The 20,652-nt window shown below is 34.4% G+C and overlaps 1 protein-coding gene across 2 annotated transcripts in view; it reads right to left on the bottom strand.

The window, feature by feature from the left end:
* Window positions 1-117: 117 nt before the first annotated feature.
* Window positions 118-20,652, bottom strand: part of SESTD1 (SEC14 and spectrin domain containing 1) — a 96,856-nt gene continuing 76,321 nt past the window's right edge. Inside the window, exons 11-18 of one of the 2 annotated variants that reach the window (XM_016152559.2) lie at window positions 18,890-19,084; window positions 18,254-18,368; window positions 16,686-16,845; window positions 13,820-13,901; window positions 13,016-13,138; window positions 12,093-12,284; window positions 9,754-9,875; window positions 118-7,472 (exon numbers count right to left, since the gene is read on the bottom strand). In XM_016152559.2, coding sequence (XP_016008045.1) covers window positions 7,343-7,472; window positions 9,754-9,875; window positions 12,093-12,284; window positions 13,016-13,138; window positions 13,820-13,901; window positions 16,686-16,845; window positions 18,254-18,368; window positions 18,890-19,084 — 1,119 coding nt within the window. In that variant the 3' untranslated portion in view covers window positions 118-7,342. Of the gene's footprint in view, window positions 7,473-9,753; window positions 9,876-12,092; window positions 12,285-12,921; window positions 13,139-13,819; window positions 13,902-16,685; window positions 16,846-18,253; window positions 18,369-18,889; window positions 19,085-20,652 lie in introns of those variants that run through there. The other variant, XM_036237697.1, reaches the window with a different exon arrangement.

Genomic DNA, 20,652 nt, shown 5'->3' with positions numbered 1-20,652 from the left:
ACCAGTATGACTTATTTCTCCCTAGACTTTATGAACCACCTTTATTAATGGAAACCAAACTTATTATCCAAAGTGATAACGTATCAAATAAATACATATCAAAATCTGCTGCCATTATAGTTTTTAACATTTTTATTGCATTTACAAAGTATAGAACATTATAAGGATTTACAGTAGAAGCCAAATATCCCAGCCCTTAAAAGTTGAATACCAAAAATTAGATGAACCATACATAAATACCTTTGAACATGTGCACTGGAAATAAATATAATTTTACAGGCTTATACAGGTAACTGCTATATGTAATAGAACAGATGAGAAGAGTAAAACACAGTAGATAATAAAGTAACTAGGGTGTGAAATAACTGTAGCTGGGTGGTACTGAATAAAAAGAAAACATTGAAAATATGATTTGTAAATGATAAAATGTCCTGCAAAAACATAGCTATCCCCTATGCGCAACTGTGAGGTAGAATTCTTCCCAGTTTTCTGGTTTCTTGACCACTATTTGAGGGACTTCCCCATCCAGACGGTACTCTCTCACTTTGCTGTGCCTGGGACTGACTAGTAGTATATGTATTTTTTCTTCTTTCTTTCTTTTTTTTTTTAAACTACCCTTTCTGCTCTCATTGAACAGAAATAATCTTTTCTATTCAAGTATCAGTCTTACTTTATCTACTAAAAATGGGTGGCAAAAGGTAGTAAGATAAACAACTCAGTGCTTTTTCTTCTAGCTAATATATCAAAATGCTTGGATAAATGCTTTAATCTTTCAGAGTGAAGCTAATGCTAAAATTCCTGGTACAGGAAATCCTTGGGGAGCTGTTTTGGGCAGACAGGTATTTGCTTCCCTCAAATAACACCAACTGCCAACCATGAACAATGTCATTTCTATTCCAACTCACTTCTAACATTTCAAATATGGATCATAAAAATAGTTTACACCTTTCTACACATCTAAAATATAGTAAAAACCCAAGACACAGTACAACCACGTTGGGAAAGGTATGGCAGTTTCTTTTAAAACTACCCTATGACACAGAAATTCTAACCCTTAGATATTTACCCAAGAGAAATGAAAGCCCATGTTCACATGAGACTTAAATTAACAACAATCATAGCAGCTTTATTTATAATCACCAATACTGGGAACAACCTAGGTATTCATAAATAGGAAAATGGATAAATAAAGGGCACGATAGCCATACAATGGACTACTACTCTGCAACGAAAAGGAATGAACCACTAAAACCCACAACAACATGAATAAATCTCTAAAACATGGTATTTCTAGAAAGATTATATGCTGTATGATTCTATTTACAGAGATCTAGGACAGACAAATTTGATTTATGGTAGAAAAAAGAACAGTGGTTGCCTTTGGGGGAGTAGGGTGGGGAAAAGGATAGACTAGAAAGGGCCATGTGGGAATTTTCTACTGACATTTTGTATTCAATAGCATTTGTATGTATTTGCAAATTCAGTGGAGGCACACTTCAGATTTATGCATTTCATTGTATGCTAATTTTATACCTAAAGTATAAACAAACTTTGAACTCTAGTTAGTGATATGTGTGCTGAAGTATTCAATACTAAGTATACAGATGTCTGCAACTTAAAATGCATCAAAAATAATCTGAATTGATGAAATGATGAATAAATATGTGATAATGCAAGCATAGTTAACACTAAATAGCTTTGAGTGGTGAGTACACTGTAAAATTTTAACTTTTTTAAATGTTTGAAAATTTTTATAATAAACTGTTGGGGGAAAAAAATCCAGGATGTTAACACTTACCAAATAATGCTGCTGAGAATTTCATTATTGATTCCACGGTAATATAACCATTAAATTCTTTGAATCAGTGTTAATTTAAAAACTTAAGAGCTTGTGAAAGGACATTCCTGAGTGTGAGGTGAGCAATCAGTTCTCAAATCTATGCTGGCCCAAAATGGTCAAAGTGATATTTCGATCCCCTCACACGTTTAAAAAATGCAATACATATACCGATTGTATATTCTGAGCAAATTTGTTGCCTGTATAGACAGACTAACATGAAAACTAAGATGAAGGAATACTCTTAAGAAAAACATGAAGCACACAAGTTTTTCCCCTATTTCTACACTGAAAAAGCAGGGTAAACTATAAAAACAAAGATGTATCAACCCAAAACATGATGAGAGGCGAACTAGCCCCGATGCTCTGAATGGAAGGACATCTGAATCTCTTGTCTCTATGAGGAACACATCTGGGGACACCCTAAAAAGATGGCCTTTCACTTGTAAATACTACTAAGGTGACTCACTGAGACTAAGAATGGCTTCAGACTTCAATAGCTTATTGTCAGAAATAAGTTTTCCACATGCCTAAAAACCCATTAGTAAATAAATAACATTGCTCTTACCTAGCAGTTGGTAACTATTTTTAGTTATCTGTTAAGAATTCCTGTATCATTATATATACTGCACCCTAAGAGTTCTCTAAACAAAACTAATCTTGATTATTTAAAAAATTTCCTCACTGCTATCAAAATATTTAGTCATCATTCTGGCTTTGCTTTGCTCTCTAAATTCTTCGTGTTCTAGTACAGGCTCTGCTTTTTCTTGATGTACTTGGACTAGGGTGGTCAAGTTTCTATGCTTGCTTTAAAATAGCACAATCATGTTATTAAGCATCTTATCTCTAAACCTTTTTCAGTCTTAAACATTCCCCTGTATGCTATCTCGTGGAACATCCTTAGTTCTATCAATCTTTATTTCAGGATCGGCCTTTTTGTTATTATCATTGCCCAAGTTTACCAAGACGGATCTTCTCTAATCATAACACCACTAAGGGTGGCCTCATCGTTTTTTTTTTTTTTTTTTTTGAACCTCATTATTGGGATACTTTATAAATATCTTAACAGGCTGGTGCTAAGATCCACTCTAAGTATGACTTTTACTTACTTTCTTACTTACTTATTAATGGAATTGTGTCATGTCCTGTCAGCCTCAAAGTAGATGACACGTTGCACTTGTCTTCCATCTTGCTGGTCTACCTACCACCCTGCCATAAAGAGAGTTTATTTGTCAGATTTAAAAGCCTTCTTACTTACTGATGAGCTCACCGACTCCACCTTTAGTATTTTCAGTACCTAATTCTGAATGTAGAGGAAATGGAGCTTAGGGAGGTGAGCATAACTATGTGCTATTTCCCCTACAATCCTGTGCTTGTCATGAGGTGAGCAAAATTTAAAAATGCTCATTTTATAGTCTGAAAAGATAATTACAGTAATAACATCTTCCATTTTGTTTAACACTTTAGTTTTCAATGTAACTTTAAACATGGTAATATTTTATTCTTGATATGATTTCTCTTTTTACAGACCTACAGCAGTTTAGTGATTTTTAACCAAGGTCGGTAAATGGAAAGCCAGATTTTGAAGTCAGGTTTTTGAATTCCAAACTCTTGCCATTATACTCACTAGTTATTATTTTAGCCTTTATGATCTTTTCTCTACTATTCTTGCCATTATTTGCGCTTCTTAGCTAAACCTAGACTTTTCAGTAGCACATACTGAAGTCAAATAATGTCAGATGTTAAATCTGTATTTCATTTTGCCTAATCAAATGAAGTATGTTTGTTGTCCTACATACCAGAAGAGTATTTTCCACTCCCAACTGAACTAAAAGTTAACACAGGTGAGTCTACTAATTAGAGTAACTGTTCAGGTATGTTCCGGCCCATCTTTTTAATCCTAGAAAAATTTTCCTTTGGGGGTTTAAGCAAATATATCCCCAATCATGCAAATCTTGTTATCGATATTTACTGATGTTAGTTTCCTGTACCACAAGATATGGAAGACTTTAGCAATCATAGTATATTTAGTTTTTAGGAGTTTTTATTTCACGATGGTCCTGTGAGGATGGAGAAAGTACACAGTAATATCCAATCTCTCTGGCAACAAACTAACAGTGTAGTAAAGAACTGAATTCTTTCTCCAAAATTAAGACTGTACATGGATAGGTTCATCTAACCTCACAACCACACACTTGGTTACAATGGGCTTAGATCAGAGAATATGGTTTCCTCAGCACTATCAAAAATGTAATGGTCATGTTCATATTAAGCAGTATGCCACCAACTATAATAAAAATAACAAACTAAATGGCCCACCATATGTCAACTGATGGGGCAATGAAACTAACAACAAACACATTAATACTAGGTACCATTTGAGAACACTGGCCAATTTAAATGCCTATAAAGTGAGAGGGGTATTCAATCCTTGACACAGCCATGAAGCATAGACCTCCATCAACGTCCTACCTGGCAGGCGGTGCAGTTTCGCCCACATTGCCAACGAGTTACAGTAGCAGAGTAAGGTCACCAAGAACAAGGACTGGAAATAAAGCCAGTTCCATCTGAAATAAAGTTACCATGTTTGCATCATAACTCTACATGTGTGAAGAGATGCCAAAACTGCTAACATATGCCGAATTTACACTGGAATAAATACATAATAAGGAAAAAAAACCCAACCCAAAACCAAAACAAAACTAGGCCAATTAACACTTCAGTAATTCCCTGAGATAGGCTAAAGTAACATGGAAAGTTGTGGTATACACCAATTAGAAATGATGGTTCTTTCTCCATTTGCTGGTCAACATTAACTTATCACGTGCAAAAAGCTATGATTTCAAACAGACTGCAGTCATCTCCTTCACATCTGCTCTAAATGAACTATGAGTCTATAAAAAATCATATTAGGGCATTGTTGGATTTTCATTCATAACTGTATGTGTATATTCAGATATACATATAGAAAGTAGCAGCAAATTTTCAAATGAAAAGCAACCATATTTATTCAGCTTCATCTGAAATACTCCAATTACAAATAATCACTTTCAGAAGCTGCTTTATTTTACTTTTGCTGTAGGCAGGATAGCTTAAGGCATATAAAAATTAACTTATTTGTAAGTAGCTGAGTTGATGGTAGAACTAAGTGTCTCATTACTTAGAATTCATCCCTTTCTAGCAAAGTCTTAATAAAAACATTCTAAGTACTCTGAAATTCAGTAGAAGAAATAGAGATTTAACTAAATATCTAAATTAGCTAATATCGAAACACCTAAAATAGCAAATGACTTCCCTATGAGTAGATTCGCTCACCAGTTAGTCCTAACTTTAGGAAATATATTTAAAACCCACCTCAGACTGCAATATAAGAGGAATTATTACTAATGCCTATGAAAGACCATTCCCATACAGAGGAACTAAGCAAATATTGCGCATAAGCAAAGGTCTGGGAATAGAAGCCTCAAAAGATGCTTTCCCTTGAAAGAGCTTATAATCAGGTAATGACATAAACAACTGTGGCATGTGGTTAGCACCATCATGAAGACTGAAATGAAGAATCACAAAAGTTTATATTCATAGAAATTAAGCCCTAAAAGACTGAGAGAATTATCAAATATAGAAAGAACTTCCTGGATGTTCTCAGAAGCGGTGGGAGCACAAAACAAGAACGCTGCTCTTGGATTTCCTGGCATGTATGACTAGGAAAAAAGCCTGCTCTAAGAGGAGAAAGGTGAAAATATAACTTCATCTAGTTTGAAATATCGAATAAGTAGTTGAAAGTGTAAGTCTAGAATTTTGGACCAGATACGTCAAATAGGACATTGAGATAAAACAGAACTCCCTATAAGGATGAGAGTCTGAAGCATTCTGAAGACAGAATCTGAGAGAGCACATTCCTGTAGATGTATCTTAAATAAGAATGATGTGACTACACTCACAGCTATGGCAGAGGATGACATCTTCAAGGGAGGAGACACTGTCTAGGAAATGTTGCTAAATGGTGTAAATGTTAGAGACAGAGAAGGATAAAAAATGCAGAATGAGAAAAAAAAATCATCCAATTCAATAACTGGGAGTCCACTCAGAACAATTTCACTGCAGGGCTATGTAAAACCAGACTGCAAGGTGCTGAGCAGTGAGCAGTGAGGATGTAGGGGCAGTGAATGTCGGTTTCTCCAGTAAGTCTGGCAGTGATGAAGGCCTGAAAACCAGCAGGTACAGAGGGAGTTTTTTACATTGGAGGGAGGATACATGAGCATTTTTGAAGATGATGAAAAGGAACCAGCATACAATTATTTGCATATTTTATATTGATCACAGACTAAAAAGTTATTTTTAATCCTTTTCAAAAACATTTTCTGGAATAAAAATCAACACAAAAATTAAATTATGTTATTTTTACCATTTAAACTTAATATAAACTTAAAAGCATTAGCACTTTATAAATTTTATTTCTAAAAGAGTTGTACAGTTGTTAATAAACTGTGTCAGAATTTTGCTTCTAGTCTATCAGGAGAAATTAAATTTTATTAACAATTGCTACTTTAGTTCTAGAAAAATTACTCTGATATAAAGGATTATACTTAAGTAAATACATATGTCTTCTTTCCCAGCCCTTCTCCTCCAAAGACAAAGTATCTCTAGGGTAGTTTATAATTTGGATAATATTGTTCAAGTTGAAGAGAAAAATTAGAAATAGTACTCCATTATTCATAAGTTCTTAAAGTTCTAAATTGTTCTTCACAATTATTTTTTTCATGATAAAACATGCTGTTGTTATATACACATGCTTACATATGAATTTTCTGGCTAAAACACATGCAACCAAGTTGAAAAAAGAAATATTAAACTATCTTTACAATCCTAAGAATGCCCTTTTTAATAAGGCACTCATGTTTGGAAATAGGATATAATCACCAAATTAAATATTTAAAAGCCTTTTATTAAGCACAAACAACTTTTAATACATTATCAATACAAATAGGAAAATGTCTTTCAATGAATATGATAAAGATCTGAAGTTTTCTTTATACTGACACAATAAAAATAATCAAATTTGAAAAGAATTACAAAGTAAAATTGTAGGGACACCACTATTTACTAATAACCATTTAACTACAGTCTAAATTTACTACATCACCTGGGGAGAAAGGGCAACCATTTTTTATATAGAGAATTCCTAAACTCTTATTAGCACCATTCAAAACTTATTATCAGTTGTTCATCTACAAACTGACAGGTCAGGTAAAGCTTTAAAGCAAGGTTTCAGTGCAATGTTTACAGTTCCTTCTTTTAAGATACTTGGAGTCTATGGTCTCAAAGCATGTTAAATAATTATGCCTTGGTAGTTGCAAGGTGTTAACATGTAGAGAGAAATGTGTAATAAGAAATGAGGCTTATCTTGGCTGTGAAATGTATCTTAATGTATTGTGGCTAATGTGGTAGTATGCCGATGACATGCGGAATTATTATGAACGCAGATCTGAGGGAAGCTGGTAGCTATTAGCTCTCTGTGGTCATCATTTCGGGATGTCTCAGCTGTTGTCTTTTGAGACTAACTAGTTTCATCCTGTCTCTGATGTGTTCTGCAGTAGAAGCCATGTCACTTGGACTCCCAAAATATTGCTCAGTTCTAAAAATCAAAACAAACAGAAAAACCCCAATCAGATAAATCTATTGACCATAGCAAATGCAAAATTATCATAAAACTTATCTCTGTGGGATGACACTAGTTCATTTGTAGGCCATACTGTTTATCTGTGAGTACTAATTCAGTGGGAAAACCAATTTTTAAAATGGCATAAGATATATTAAGACATGTTGAGAAAAACATTACAGTTATAAATGTCATATCATTTGTACTTATGATAATAATCTCAATAAACCAAGAATGCAGTCAAGCTATGCGACAATAAATGAAACAATAAAACATTGAAGATACTCTGTTTTTCAGCTTGGGGTCCATACAAATATAAAATCTCTGCATGTGCTTCATTGCTGGGAACTATGTACACCAATTTTCTAATATATCTGGCAAGTAAAATATCTACTTAATGTTAAGGCATCATTTGGGACATTAATAGATATAATTATTTAATTTTATTATACCTGCAAAGATACTGTGTTCAGAGTCACAGAATCTTTTAGTGGTAGAAGAGTTCTTGAAAATTACCTGGTAAGCTCTTCATTCTTTAGATCAGAAAACTAAGTCTAGAAAATTAAATAGCTTAACTAAGTTCATGCAATAAAAAAAAAAAAAAAACTGAACCTAGGTCTTCAAGCAGTGAATCCAGAAAGACCATCCATTTTTTGTATTTTTCTAGAATGTTACAAAATATAAATCTGAATAATCTTACTGTCAAACAAACTTTTCATGACTAAATAGAATATCACATAAAATAATTCCAAATATTAAAGGTGGTAGTTGAGAAATTTGAACAGACTGCACTAACTTATTCTTTAATCTAAAAAGGACTAGGAAAAGGAGGAGGAGAAGTTCAAGCAAAAACGTCATGGGAAAAAAAAAAACCCATCAGGAACAGATGTTCCCAGACTGACCTGAGTAGAACAGGACACTCACTGTTTGACAACTGACTATGAGACACAGAAATAAGGGTTTGAATGGTGAGGTTCTAGAATGGACCATTAGAAGCACCCCGCTAACACTGTTACTAGTTGAATTTATAAATTCTGATTCTTTTATACATTGCAGAAGTATAACATAATTTTAGGCTACTTCCGATTACTCAAGTTTAGACAATGAGAGATTATCTCTATATTAAACTATGAATGATATCCAAGAGAATAAAAATTATCTTCTCAATGTCAATTCCAAATAATCATTTGATGTTCATGACACGGTAGTACTAGCACTTACTATGTGTTAGACTTGCTGTAAGTAGTTTATGTATATTTAGGTGATATAACTCCCCTGCCCTATGACCTGAGGAGGTATGAAAAGTATATCCCTATTTTTAGATGAGGAAATTGAGGTACAGGAAATATTAAGTAGCTTGCCCATGGTGTCACAGCTAGTAAGTGATAGAGCTGAGATTTAAACACACGATATCTAGTTAGAATCCACAATCCTTACTAGTATACTACCCTAAAATGTAAGGATAGATGTAGTCAATGCTTTGGTTTCTCTATCGTTTGAATTAAAAATTCTCCGAATTACCTCTAAATTGCTTCCACTGAGAAGGTCTAGATCCTAAGGGATAAAGTTTGTTTTGATTCATTTACTGGCTCATTTATTCGCATTAAATTGTTTCATATTTTTATCATTGACTATTTAAAATGGAAAGAAACATGGGAATCAAGACCCCGTAATTTTACAAATTAAAGAATCAGAACTCCACGTAGGCCAGTGAAAAGAGACAGACAAAACTGAGATTATATCCTAATTCCACTTAGAAGCTGTGAAATCCTGAGCTCCTCACTTAATCCTTCTGAGCCTCAGTTTCTTTATCTGTAAATCAGAGATAATCACACTGGCCTGGTGCTGTTTAGTCAAAAGTAATGCAGGCAAAATGTTCAACCTGGTGCTTGGCATATATTGAGCTCACTAAACATTAGTCCCCACCCTTCTCCTCAATGATACCCAAAGTCATGACCAAAGTCACTCTACTCTCTGTCATCATAGCCAAGGCTAGAACTCAGGAACTCTGCTTATGCAATGATCTTTTTTCTACAAGCAGTCAAGAAGCAACACATTTGATGGCAGCAAGTATCAACCGAGTTTGATAACAGCCGAGTATGGATTTCTTTTCATTTTAAACCAATTTACTGTAGTAACTGAAAATGTGGACCAAAGCTAACTGACTTGGCTTTAAAAAAAAGAGATTTTCCTCTCGACGATTTCACTATAAGACCTCACAGATGAAAAGACAAAATTATAAGAATATGCACCATACCCATCAGGATAAACTACAGGAACAGTTAATCTATCCAAAAGAGATTTCCCAACTGCTTCAATTTCATCAAATTGTTCCTCATCATTAATAGCTTCAGGCTCTTCTGGACAGTCTTGCAAAATCTGCAACAATTAAAAGGGCAACATCAATCAAAAGACATAGAAAGGGAATCAAGCTCACACAAATGTTAATAGATTGGAGGTGTTTTCATTTTGTTCTTAGCCTCTTCATGTATACCACCGTACAAAATTAACCTATTATTAGCAAAATTGGCTCAAGAAAGTCAAACAAAATGTAATACATAATCCCTACTAATAATACATAATTTGAGTATGAAAAGGTCTACAGTGATTTCTAAGAACAAAATAATACTGGACAACTATTTGGAAAGTAAGTTCAAACTCTGCTTATGAAGTATTCTTTCATTCATTAAGTAACTATTTATTTAGTATTTATTACATGTTTATTTAGCAGCTACAGGATGTGAATGAGTATAGATAGATTTCGACCTACAGGAGCTTACAGACTTCAAAAATGAAAAAACATATGTAAATATATAACACATAATCGAAGTACAAGCACATAACTGATATGATGACCTAGTTACAATTTTTATAGTTATTTTAAAAACTGATCTGCTAACTAACTGATGTAAACTGAGAGGGTTTTATAATTGAAATACAGTAAGTTCTACTGCCCTTGATATTTTTTCCCTTAACTATTACCATTTAAATTTAACTATAAGAAGAAAACCACAAAACTGGGGGAAAGAGTAGAAAAGAAATACTTGTTTTTACAATTTTTTTGTATTACATTTTACTTAATCCAATCATGTTTATTTCAGCATTGCTTATAAAGAATATCATTATATTCTAAAATTCTAGATTCAACTTATTTTCTCAATCATGGTTGTTACATTTATGCTTACTGGTATAAAACAGAACATAGTCAAGTGGAAAATAATATCTGGTAAAAGAAGGCTTTACATAGGTTTGCATAACAAAATAACCTTAAATGAAGTTTATTATAAGCATGGTAAGGGCCATGTAGTAGAAAAAATAGAAATGTTAATTGTCAATTAAAAAACTATCATCACATTAATTTCTTATATGATCTCTTAAAGGGGTCTAGATTTTAAAATGTCTTTGCAGATATCTTTAAAAAGCAATATCCTAAGTTTTCAGTGGTGTTAGAAATAGGGCCAGTGGTCACCCCTGGATAGAAGGGAGTTGTGTGACTAAAAGGGACTTGAAGAATGTCTCAGGTACTGGTAACACTGTTGTTTAAATATTGCACTCATTACACAGGTGCGTTCACTGAGAAAATAGAATATTTATAATCTGTACTCTATGTTAATATTATATTTCAAAAGTTTTTTCATTAAAATAATCAGTAAACAAGTTAAGCCATTTTGCATACTTTTATTCATAATCATTAGGCCAATTTTAAAATAAAACACTGATCAGTGGACTTCAGTGACTAGCTCAGAGAGTTTACTGTGAACATTCCCCAACAGATGCACTGCCTAACACAAAGAGAAAATGCTTAATTCCTGAGGTTCCTGGCAACGTCTCTTCTGTTCTACAGACAAAGCTATCAAATTTACCACTCAGGTTTCTCATATCTTAAATTGTACTGAACATCCCTACATATAAACTTTCATTGTAAGAGATCAAAACAAAGTTAACTACATAATAGAGCTCTTCTTCAGAAAGAAAATGTAAGGTTTGGGTGCTATAAATTTTCACTGTGCTGAATTAAGAAAAAAAGTTCCATTGAAAACTGGCCCCAAAACACTGCACAGTTCTTTCATTTTTGGTTTCTGGGACTAATTAATTCATTAAATCATAAAGTCTAGAATTAATCTTAAAAGATAACATATAGAAAAAGGTTTTAATTTTTATCCTTATTCTCATTTCAGTTGGACAGTCTCTACTTTAAACATTATAAAGTTAAAAAGTGTTCTTTTAAAAATTTTATGACAATTAGCAAGTTGTTACCGAAGCAGAGTTTCTTTTCCTAGCACAATGAATGAGATGGGAGTCGCAACATCCTAAAGAATGGACAGCACATTCTGGGTGTCAGCTTTGGAGAAGAGACACTGCAGAGAGAAGGCTCCCGGATGGTTTTGAATTCCTCCAATCACAATATTCCACCGCTGACATAAATTACTAAGAGAATTTGATTTGAACTAAGATAATATATCCACACAAACTTTGAACAATGGAATATAATTTTTTTTAAAAAACATAGTAACCACATAATAATATTATTAAAATGAACACATTTTAAACACATGCAATAAATACTATTGTTACTACACTTTTTAAAAAGCGAACCTTTTCGGCATTTGAGTGAAATGCAATAGCCATTTCCAGCCTATGCACTCTCTCTTCAGATGCTATTGTAAATTGTTTCCATACTCTGTTCAGTCGAGGAAGTGTATCCCCAGATGATCGAGAAGTGCAGCGCAAAGACTGGCACAACACGACTGTGGCCTGCAGCAACTGTCTTCCATAGTCGTAAGTGCTCTGAAAGGAAAAGTGAACATGAAATTATAATAAAGGAACTCTGAAAAGAGGGGTGGAGAAGTGTGGTTGGAAATAAGTGACACTACTAGAAACCAATACTGAATGACTCTACTGGCACTTATTACTACAAATTATCTGCATGCATAAAGAATGAAGGGGAAGTAATACTTTTAGTTTTCAGTAAGTTTCTTAATCTTGTCTCCCCTGCTCATCTCGCTCTGCTCAATTCCATGGGCAAAAAAAAAAAAAAAAAAAAGAAGTCTGTTCGCTCATTAATCAAGACAAGTGAGTAAAAACAGGCACTTTATATTCCAGACAGGAAACCACAACTGTTACACTAAACTCAATTATTAAGGAAATCAATTAAGATACTTTTCACAACCAAAAAAAATCTCTGTGAGATACAGGAACTGGGGTTTCTAATTTACTAATATTAACATTTATTTCATATTGACTTTTGTGGATGGATAGTTGAACTGCCTTAAAAATATGCCACAACATATAACATAAATCAGAAGGAGCATACAGAACCTGTATTCAGGGAAACATAAACTCTCTCAAGAGTATGCAGGCTAGTTTTGATGCACCAGCTGACATTTTCTTAGTTCTGTGATACTTCTGGAATAGCATAACTAACCTTCTTGGACTTGGAGGGTTAAGTTACATTATAATCATGCAGAAAGCTATTCAAACACTGAGCTTGTAGAAAAGGAAGATAACCAGTTCTGCACCTGTGCAACATCAACAAATTTTCTATGCTTTTCCAGTAAAACTTTCGTTTCCTGAGCATCATCGCCCAATCTGATGTGGGTCTTAAGCAGAGCATCCAGAAGTTCGCTTAGCCATTCTACTGCCTAAATAAAAACAAATAACAGTGACTCATAGGTCTTTATTTATCAAAACATCATATTTATAAAAAGATGACATTATTTGATTAATTAATCCATTAGTTATAACCTAAGTTCCTAATAGCTTATTTCATTCAATGTCGATCTACATGATGAATGACCTCTCTTCTCCCTCAAAAGCTTTAAAATTTAAAGATAAGACCTATTAAAGAGATGCACTCTAAGTTATATCGCAACATTTACATTAATAGAATATCATGTATTGGCATCTTATTACGGACCTAGGTTACAATTTAAGATCATAAATTTCTTCTACGTCGAGCTGAAATGATGTTCTCTGATGATAACTGCACAGAGATAGCAAATTGTTTAGTTGAAAACCCCTCTTGTGCATTAAAAAGCAATGTGCTATCCAATCTTTATCCTGGGATATATACTGAAAACAAGTCAATAATAATAAATAATAAATAATCCCAATTGCTAGCTCAATAGATGATTTCATTGAGAAGTCAAATGAGACCAGTAAGATAACTGGGAACACAAAACTTCACTATTTCACTAAACTATAATCTGACTTAATGTTACTTTCTTATGACCATGAAAAGTACACTTTTGCTTACAGTTAGGTAAAATTAATGTTCTAAGAAAAAATGACTATTATAATGTACCTGACTGATTGATCCTTACCTGGGCAGCATCTTCTTCACATTTAAACAACTGTACCATCTGAAGCATCTTTAACCTCCGCACATCTACCATGTCTTCACATCTAATAAACCCAAACAAATTAGGACGTTATTTTGGTTTTATGGATAACTACTATATCATCATCATCTGGTACCCATTTTACAGCATGCTAAAATACTTAGTCCTACACTATGGAGACTAACTATTTTGTATCGATTTGTAAAAATTTTAAGGATATCTACATCTATATCACATTAAACCTCAAAATACCTGAATGATACTGAATCACAAACCCTCTCGAGAACAGCATGGATTCTGAAAAGTACTGAAGCAAAGCATAAACGCAATAGTACACTAAAACCCAAAGAAATCTCCACTGCTAATTATCATTAAACAAGCTTCAAAGATAACAATGCAGTTTCTCAAACACTAATTTAGAGGATGACATTCAAGGAAATTAAAAAGATGAACACTTCTCATTATGTTAAATTACTCAAGTAATATCTAATTTCGAACAAAAAAAATAAAAACACCATCTATATTCTTAAGAAGAAAAAAAGCTATTGATCTCTAGGTGTAGAGGAACACAATTGAGAGTATTTTTTAATACTACTATTATCTGCCTGGATAATATACAGATTAAACTTTTAAAGTGACTCAACCTAACTCAGCTCTGATGTATTCCCTTCATTCTCATGCAATTCCATGTATTTTAAGTGGGAAGGAGGAATCTCAGTGTAGTCCAGTACCAACAATGAGTTAACCAGGAGGCACTGGACTCCACTACAGTTGATGTTCTTAAAGGCAGCTTAATAACAATCAGACGTCACTCTCGCAAGGCTATTTTTATAAGGATGCCCTCAGTAAAAGCCCATAGCATACTGTCAAAATGCCAATTGGTTAAAGTAATTCTACAAGAGACTGAAGGGAAGTGATGATGAAAATTATTTTTAAAATCTGAAACTCAAAAACAATATAAGATACCTTAATGATGAAGATAATATACATGTATTCAACACATATTGTCAGGTATTGAATAATGTGCTTGGAAAAAATAGAACATGGTCTCCACTATTAAGATGGTCACAACTTGGAAGATGGATGGTTAAATAAACAATGTGATGTTATTGTAAAGCTATGTAAAGGATTTATGGGAGTGGGAGGAACAAGTGACTAATTTGCTTTAGAAATCTAAGAAGACTTCCGAAGATAATTATCCCTGAGTCTTGAAGAATAAGAAGGAATACACTAGGCAGATAATGAGGAAAGAAGTAGTCTAAGTCATGGCTGCACAAAACGGCATGACACATTTAGGAAGATGAAAGCAAATGTGTGGTTCCGTGGGAAAGTTATAAGAGATGAGACTTAGACTATGCAGAATCGGATTACAGTCTCCTACACTATTCCAAGGAGACTGAACATCATCTGAGAAAATAGGAAGTCATTGAGAGGGGTTTTATATAAGGAAACTATATAATTAGGTGTGGACTTTACAAAGATTACTCGCCTGTACAACAGACTAGTGATGAGTAAGACCAGAGGTAAATAAGAGATGAAATCCTGAACAAAGAAATGCTCAGGATTCCAACATAACAGAACCTGGACATCTGACTAGGCTGTGGGGATTAGGAAGAATAAGGACTTTAGGATAAATCCCAAGTTTGGTAGCTGGTGGTAACTTTAACTTAGAAAGGGAATAGTTTGCGGGGGAATGGTTCCAATCTGGACATATTAGATTTAAGGAGTGCACAGGGCATCCAGGTGGAAATACTCAGTAGGCAAGGGGAATTATGTGCCTAGAGCACAGGAGAGGGGTTTGTGTCAGAGCCATAATTACTCAATCATGATTTTTTTTTTTTTTTTAAGTCATTAAAGTAGTGAGACTGCCCAGGGAGAACACGTAGAGTGAGAAGAGAATTTGGCTTCACAGAACAAACCCCGGAAGCAGTGACAATAGCTAGAGGACAGGAAAACAGTGAAGAAGAAGCAGAGGGCTAGAAGGAGTATCATGAAGGTGTCTTCAAAGAAGAGAAGGTGGTCAGGGAATATCAAGAATAAACAAAAATTCACCTGTATCTAATGCTATTCAGAGTGGTCAAGCAAGGTCAGGACTAAAAGTATTCCTGGATTTTGAGCAAGATAAGTGTTTATTACATATGGCGATTACAAAGTCACTGGTGACATCAGTAAGACCAAATTCAGTATAATGGTGAGAGTAAGAGACAGATTGAGGAGGGTTGAAAAGTAAATTAGAGGTAGTGAGGAAGTAGTATGAGACATTAGACCTTCAAATGACTTAGCTGTCAAGGAAGAGAGATCTAGGGCTAGAAACAAAGAAAGAGCTGAAAAGGAAGGTTTATGTATGTGTGCAATTGTTTAATTTTTAGAAATGGGAGCGATTTAAGCATTTAACTGAGAGACAGAGGTCAGAACAGGGAATAGGAGCGGATGGAGTGAGGAGACATGATGGCACATGGAAGGATCGGCTTTGATGATAGCAGAGCTATATCGTCCTTCGTGATGAGAATGAATGAAATGGATAAACTTGCAGATATGAGGGGAGAAGGAATTTCTGCCTGATGACTATTTTCTCTGTGATGCAGGAGGAGAGTTTCTGTAGATTTTGCTGATAACCCTAAAATTTCTAAGTGTGCAAAAAAGGGAGAAGGTACCCATTAATTGAACAGTCATTATTTGTTAGTATAATTATATACAATAATTATTACATTCACCAAAAACTTACTACATGCCTACTATATAACAGATAAGAACTGAGTTTGAATGAAAAATATACATTATATAACTTTTCATTTTAATTAGCATTATGTTGTCTTAGCAAAAATTAACATTAACAGTCAAACTTTGCCTTTGTTTCCTAAGCTGCATATCTTCCATCACTCCTTGTATGTGGTCCACATTTTCTTTATTTTCAATGGTTACATCCTTTCCGTAGGCCCAGGATGCCTGATTGGAGATCTGATCCAGAAGACCTTGACCTTTTTCACGCAAACCTTGCAATCCTACATCTAAAACAAAAGTTACTAGATTTAACCTCTTAAACAATGGAGGTGCTTTCCCTCCCTCAAGTAAGCCCTCTCAGCAGATTCCAAGTAATAGCAGCTTTGTGCCTTAAATTACCTTGGAATGGAATCCTCTGGACATTTCAAGCAATAAAACCCCATTACATGTGGCTCTAACTAGAGTTCCCATTCATGCCAAATTCTCCTTAAAAAGAATTTCTAAAAGGTGAATTTCCATAAGTAATAATTACTTTTCAAAACTGAAAGCAGGAAGAAAGTGTGAGAATTTCTATTTTGATGAGTAAGATTTTTCTAATTTTTTTCCTTTCTGCTTTTATGTAGTCCATAATGAGGCAAATATTTTGTTCAAAAAAATGTATGAGTTGAAAGACTTCATAACAAGCAATGTTAGGAAACACTGAACATTTGGGTTTAGACACTACCCAAGCTTATACCCAATGTGAAGCAACACTGAGGATATGTTTAAGTACTTCAAATTAAATAGTATACAGTAACATTTTTTCTTTTTTTAAGAAATAGTGTGGCTCAGAAAAACTTCTGGCATTTTGAAATAAATTTCATTTGGCATGTTAAATATTAAATGTGTTATGAGTATCATGTGCTAAAATAACAAAGGCTGCAAGCAAGTAAAATGCCAATACAAACATGATTTTTCAAACCCATTTCTTCAAGTTCTTTTCAATAATTAATTTTATTCAAGTTCATATCACCATTTCCTATTCAATCTCTTAGGTTTCTGCTTCCTCTTCTCAATTCCCCTTTGCTCTCCTGTCTCACTTGATCCACACCCGCTTCCCATTTTTACAACTACCTCTCTAGTTGTGACTTAGGGAAAGTCACTGTATTTCCTACTTTACTAAATTTTAAAAGGTCTTGATGTCAAGTGAGAAAACTAGCTTAATGAAATTGCTCCATTCCCCCTTAAAAAATACTGATCTTGGCAATATTCCTAGTTTGGAAAAACAAATGCGCAGAAACAAACCAACTATTTTTTCACAAGGTTAGGATATAGCAACAACAAAAATCATTGCATAAAACACAGTTTTGGGCATACAGGGTTTATCACAGAACACTTCACAGCTAATTACAGTTTATGCATGCACTATAAATAACTGTTCATAGTATATGCAAGACATAGCACCTGTAGATATAGCTGGGTAAACAAGAAAGGCTAACTGCCCAGTGAAGGAAGAATAACTGGCCAACAATGAAAAATAAACATTTTATCATAAATTATGCCTTTCAGGGGAATAAAACCATGTTTACACTAATTTTTCCAGTGTTTCCTGTTAATAATTATAAGTAGTTCGGTATAAGTTGACTTGTTTAACCATGGCAGTAATATATTTTTAAAAAGAACCCTTATGTTTCAGCATTTTTAAAATCTGCTTACCAACACTTTTCAGCTTCTCTTCAAGCAGTTTTAAAGTCTGCTGAATCGATGCTCCATCAGCTGGTGCTACATCTACGCACAACATCCCTAATAAGCCATCCAACTGCTGAGACAACTAAAGCAGAGGGACACCAAAGAGATAACCCTGATGTAATCAGCATCTAAAGTGTTTAATGATTAATGAGGTTTATATCTAATGAGGTTATCACAATTATACTTGAAAAAGACTATGCTGTTAAAAGACAAGAACGAATCATTAGAATACATGTTATCTTAAAGACAGAACACACAAACGCATGCACCAGGAAGACAAATATATCCAGGTTAGCAGAATGTAAAAAAGTATTGAAACTTCCATTTCGATGTATGTTATATAGCATAAACGTTGAGAAACGATCAAAATAAAATATATCTATTAGTTTTGGACACTATTTCGACAAAAGAAAAAAAAAGGTTTAGTTGCATGCAGATTGTTTAAAAATTTTTAAAAATCAAAGAATTTTATCTCATTTCCCCCACCAGTACATTATTTTATTGTTCCAGAAAAATAATTAGGAGACATGCAAACCTGCAAAAATTATGTGCAGATAAGTGTTCAGATAATTTGAAGAAAAGAAAAACACAGCACACACTTACATCTTGAGCAACACCATGAAATTCAAGAGCCGCTTGTAAGAGATTTTGCCTAAATTCCAGCTGACTGGCCTGTCGGTAACAAACATCACTGAGCTGTTGCTGCAGCGACTTCAGTTCCACAAGATCTTCCTCATCTCCGGCATTTAAAAGTGCTGCAATTTGCTGATTAAGCTCCACATATACTGCAAACCATTCCTATGATAGAGACATTGTAAAGTAAATTCAGGATAAAATCAGTTGCTGGAGAATTACATTATATTTTATAATTTCTCCAGATATAATAAGTAACACAGAGTTACATGAGAATTTTCTTAAGCAAAATTATTCAAATTGAGGACACAAAGAGCCCAACTCTTAAATCTTTCCACTGCAATCCCTGGAACGCATTCCTGCCAATAGCAAAATCTCCTATAGCATCATCCCGGCCTCTAAATGTTCCCTTCTCTTTTCGTGCTTTACGTGAAACCTGTCCACCCTCAGAGAAAGCAGTTAGCCCTGCAGCCCTCCTGCTTTTGTTTCCATAGCTGACATACCACAAGCCTGGAGGTGGGGGAAGAAGCGAAGGGCTGCCCATTCCTCATTAGTATTTCCAAGATCATTCCTTCTCCTAATTCTCTCAAAAACCACATCTCCTTTGAAGTGCATGCCGTCAGATTCCATCTTTCCAACCTTTCCTTTTGCATGCCCACATCCAAGGAGGTTAGCAAGGTCACTGGCTTCCTCTTGATGCCAATCTTCTTATTGACAGCCAGCATGTGGACATCTACCCAATACCGAACTCTCAGTTCCTTGACTTCCTCGTTTCCAACTATCCTGTCCTCACCTCATCTTAGCTACCCACTCCAATGGGCATACAATCCTGTCATTATTATAAACTACTAAAGAGCTCCCTAAATCTCAATTTCAAGAATCTCAGTGATTCTTGAGTCTCCAATTCACATCCTTTAGTATGCTTACTCCTACAACCCCATGGGGTCCCCCGATACATTCACCTCAGCATGTTTTACTGCCCAGCACTAAGGAGTCCTCACTTCTACCCTTAATCAAACAGAGGCTATGATCACCTCCCAGGGCACAACTCATGCCCACATCCTTCTCTCCTTCCTTTCATCAGATTTATTTATCAACCTCAGACCTGCTTTCTTTGCCTACTGTACCTACACCAGAGTAGTTGAATGTGGCTAAATAAATAAAACTATGTGGATAGGTGTCTTTTAAAAGTTATGACTGAATAATCCCAAATGGGCCTTTACTGTTCCTATTACAATTCTCTAGTCAATTCACTTTCCCATTCTCATGATTACCTTTTTTTTTTCCACTTCTTAAATCTCCAACTTCCTTTTCACCTCTTTACTCTCAAAAACCTAACTTTAATTCACTAGAAGGCAACCAGAAGAGAGCTCTGGCATCTCACCAACAAATCTATTAAGTTCCCTGCTTTTGTAGTGCTATGCTTCGCTCTCCCTATTATAATATTAGATAAACTGTCCCTGCTTCTAAAGTCAGCAACTTGCGTCTTATGTGCTAATCTTGGTCACCTGTACAAGGCTTTGCTCTTGCAATTACTTTTTCCCTCTTTCCTATCATCAATTCTTCCTTTGCAACTAGATTATTTCCATTAGCATACAAATATATAGTATTTTATATTAAAAAACAAAACAATTAAGATATGTGTATTTGACTATATATACATTAAACCTCAGTAAAAAACCCAACCAACCTCCCTTAAGAAGTTCTCTTCACTCATTTTATCTTTATTTCCT

The sequence above is a fragment of the Rousettus aegyptiacus genome, unplaced genomic scaffold, assembly GCF_014176215.1.
Source record: "Rousettus aegyptiacus isolate mRouAeg1 unplaced genomic scaffold, mRouAeg1.p scaffold_m13_p_2, whole genome shotgun sequence".
Taxonomy (NCBI): domain Eukaryota; kingdom Metazoa; phylum Chordata; class Mammalia; order Chiroptera; family Pteropodidae; genus Rousettus; species Rousettus aegyptiacus.
Note: the sequence above shows the minus strand (reverse complement) of the source record. Positions and strands in the feature narration are given on the sequence as shown.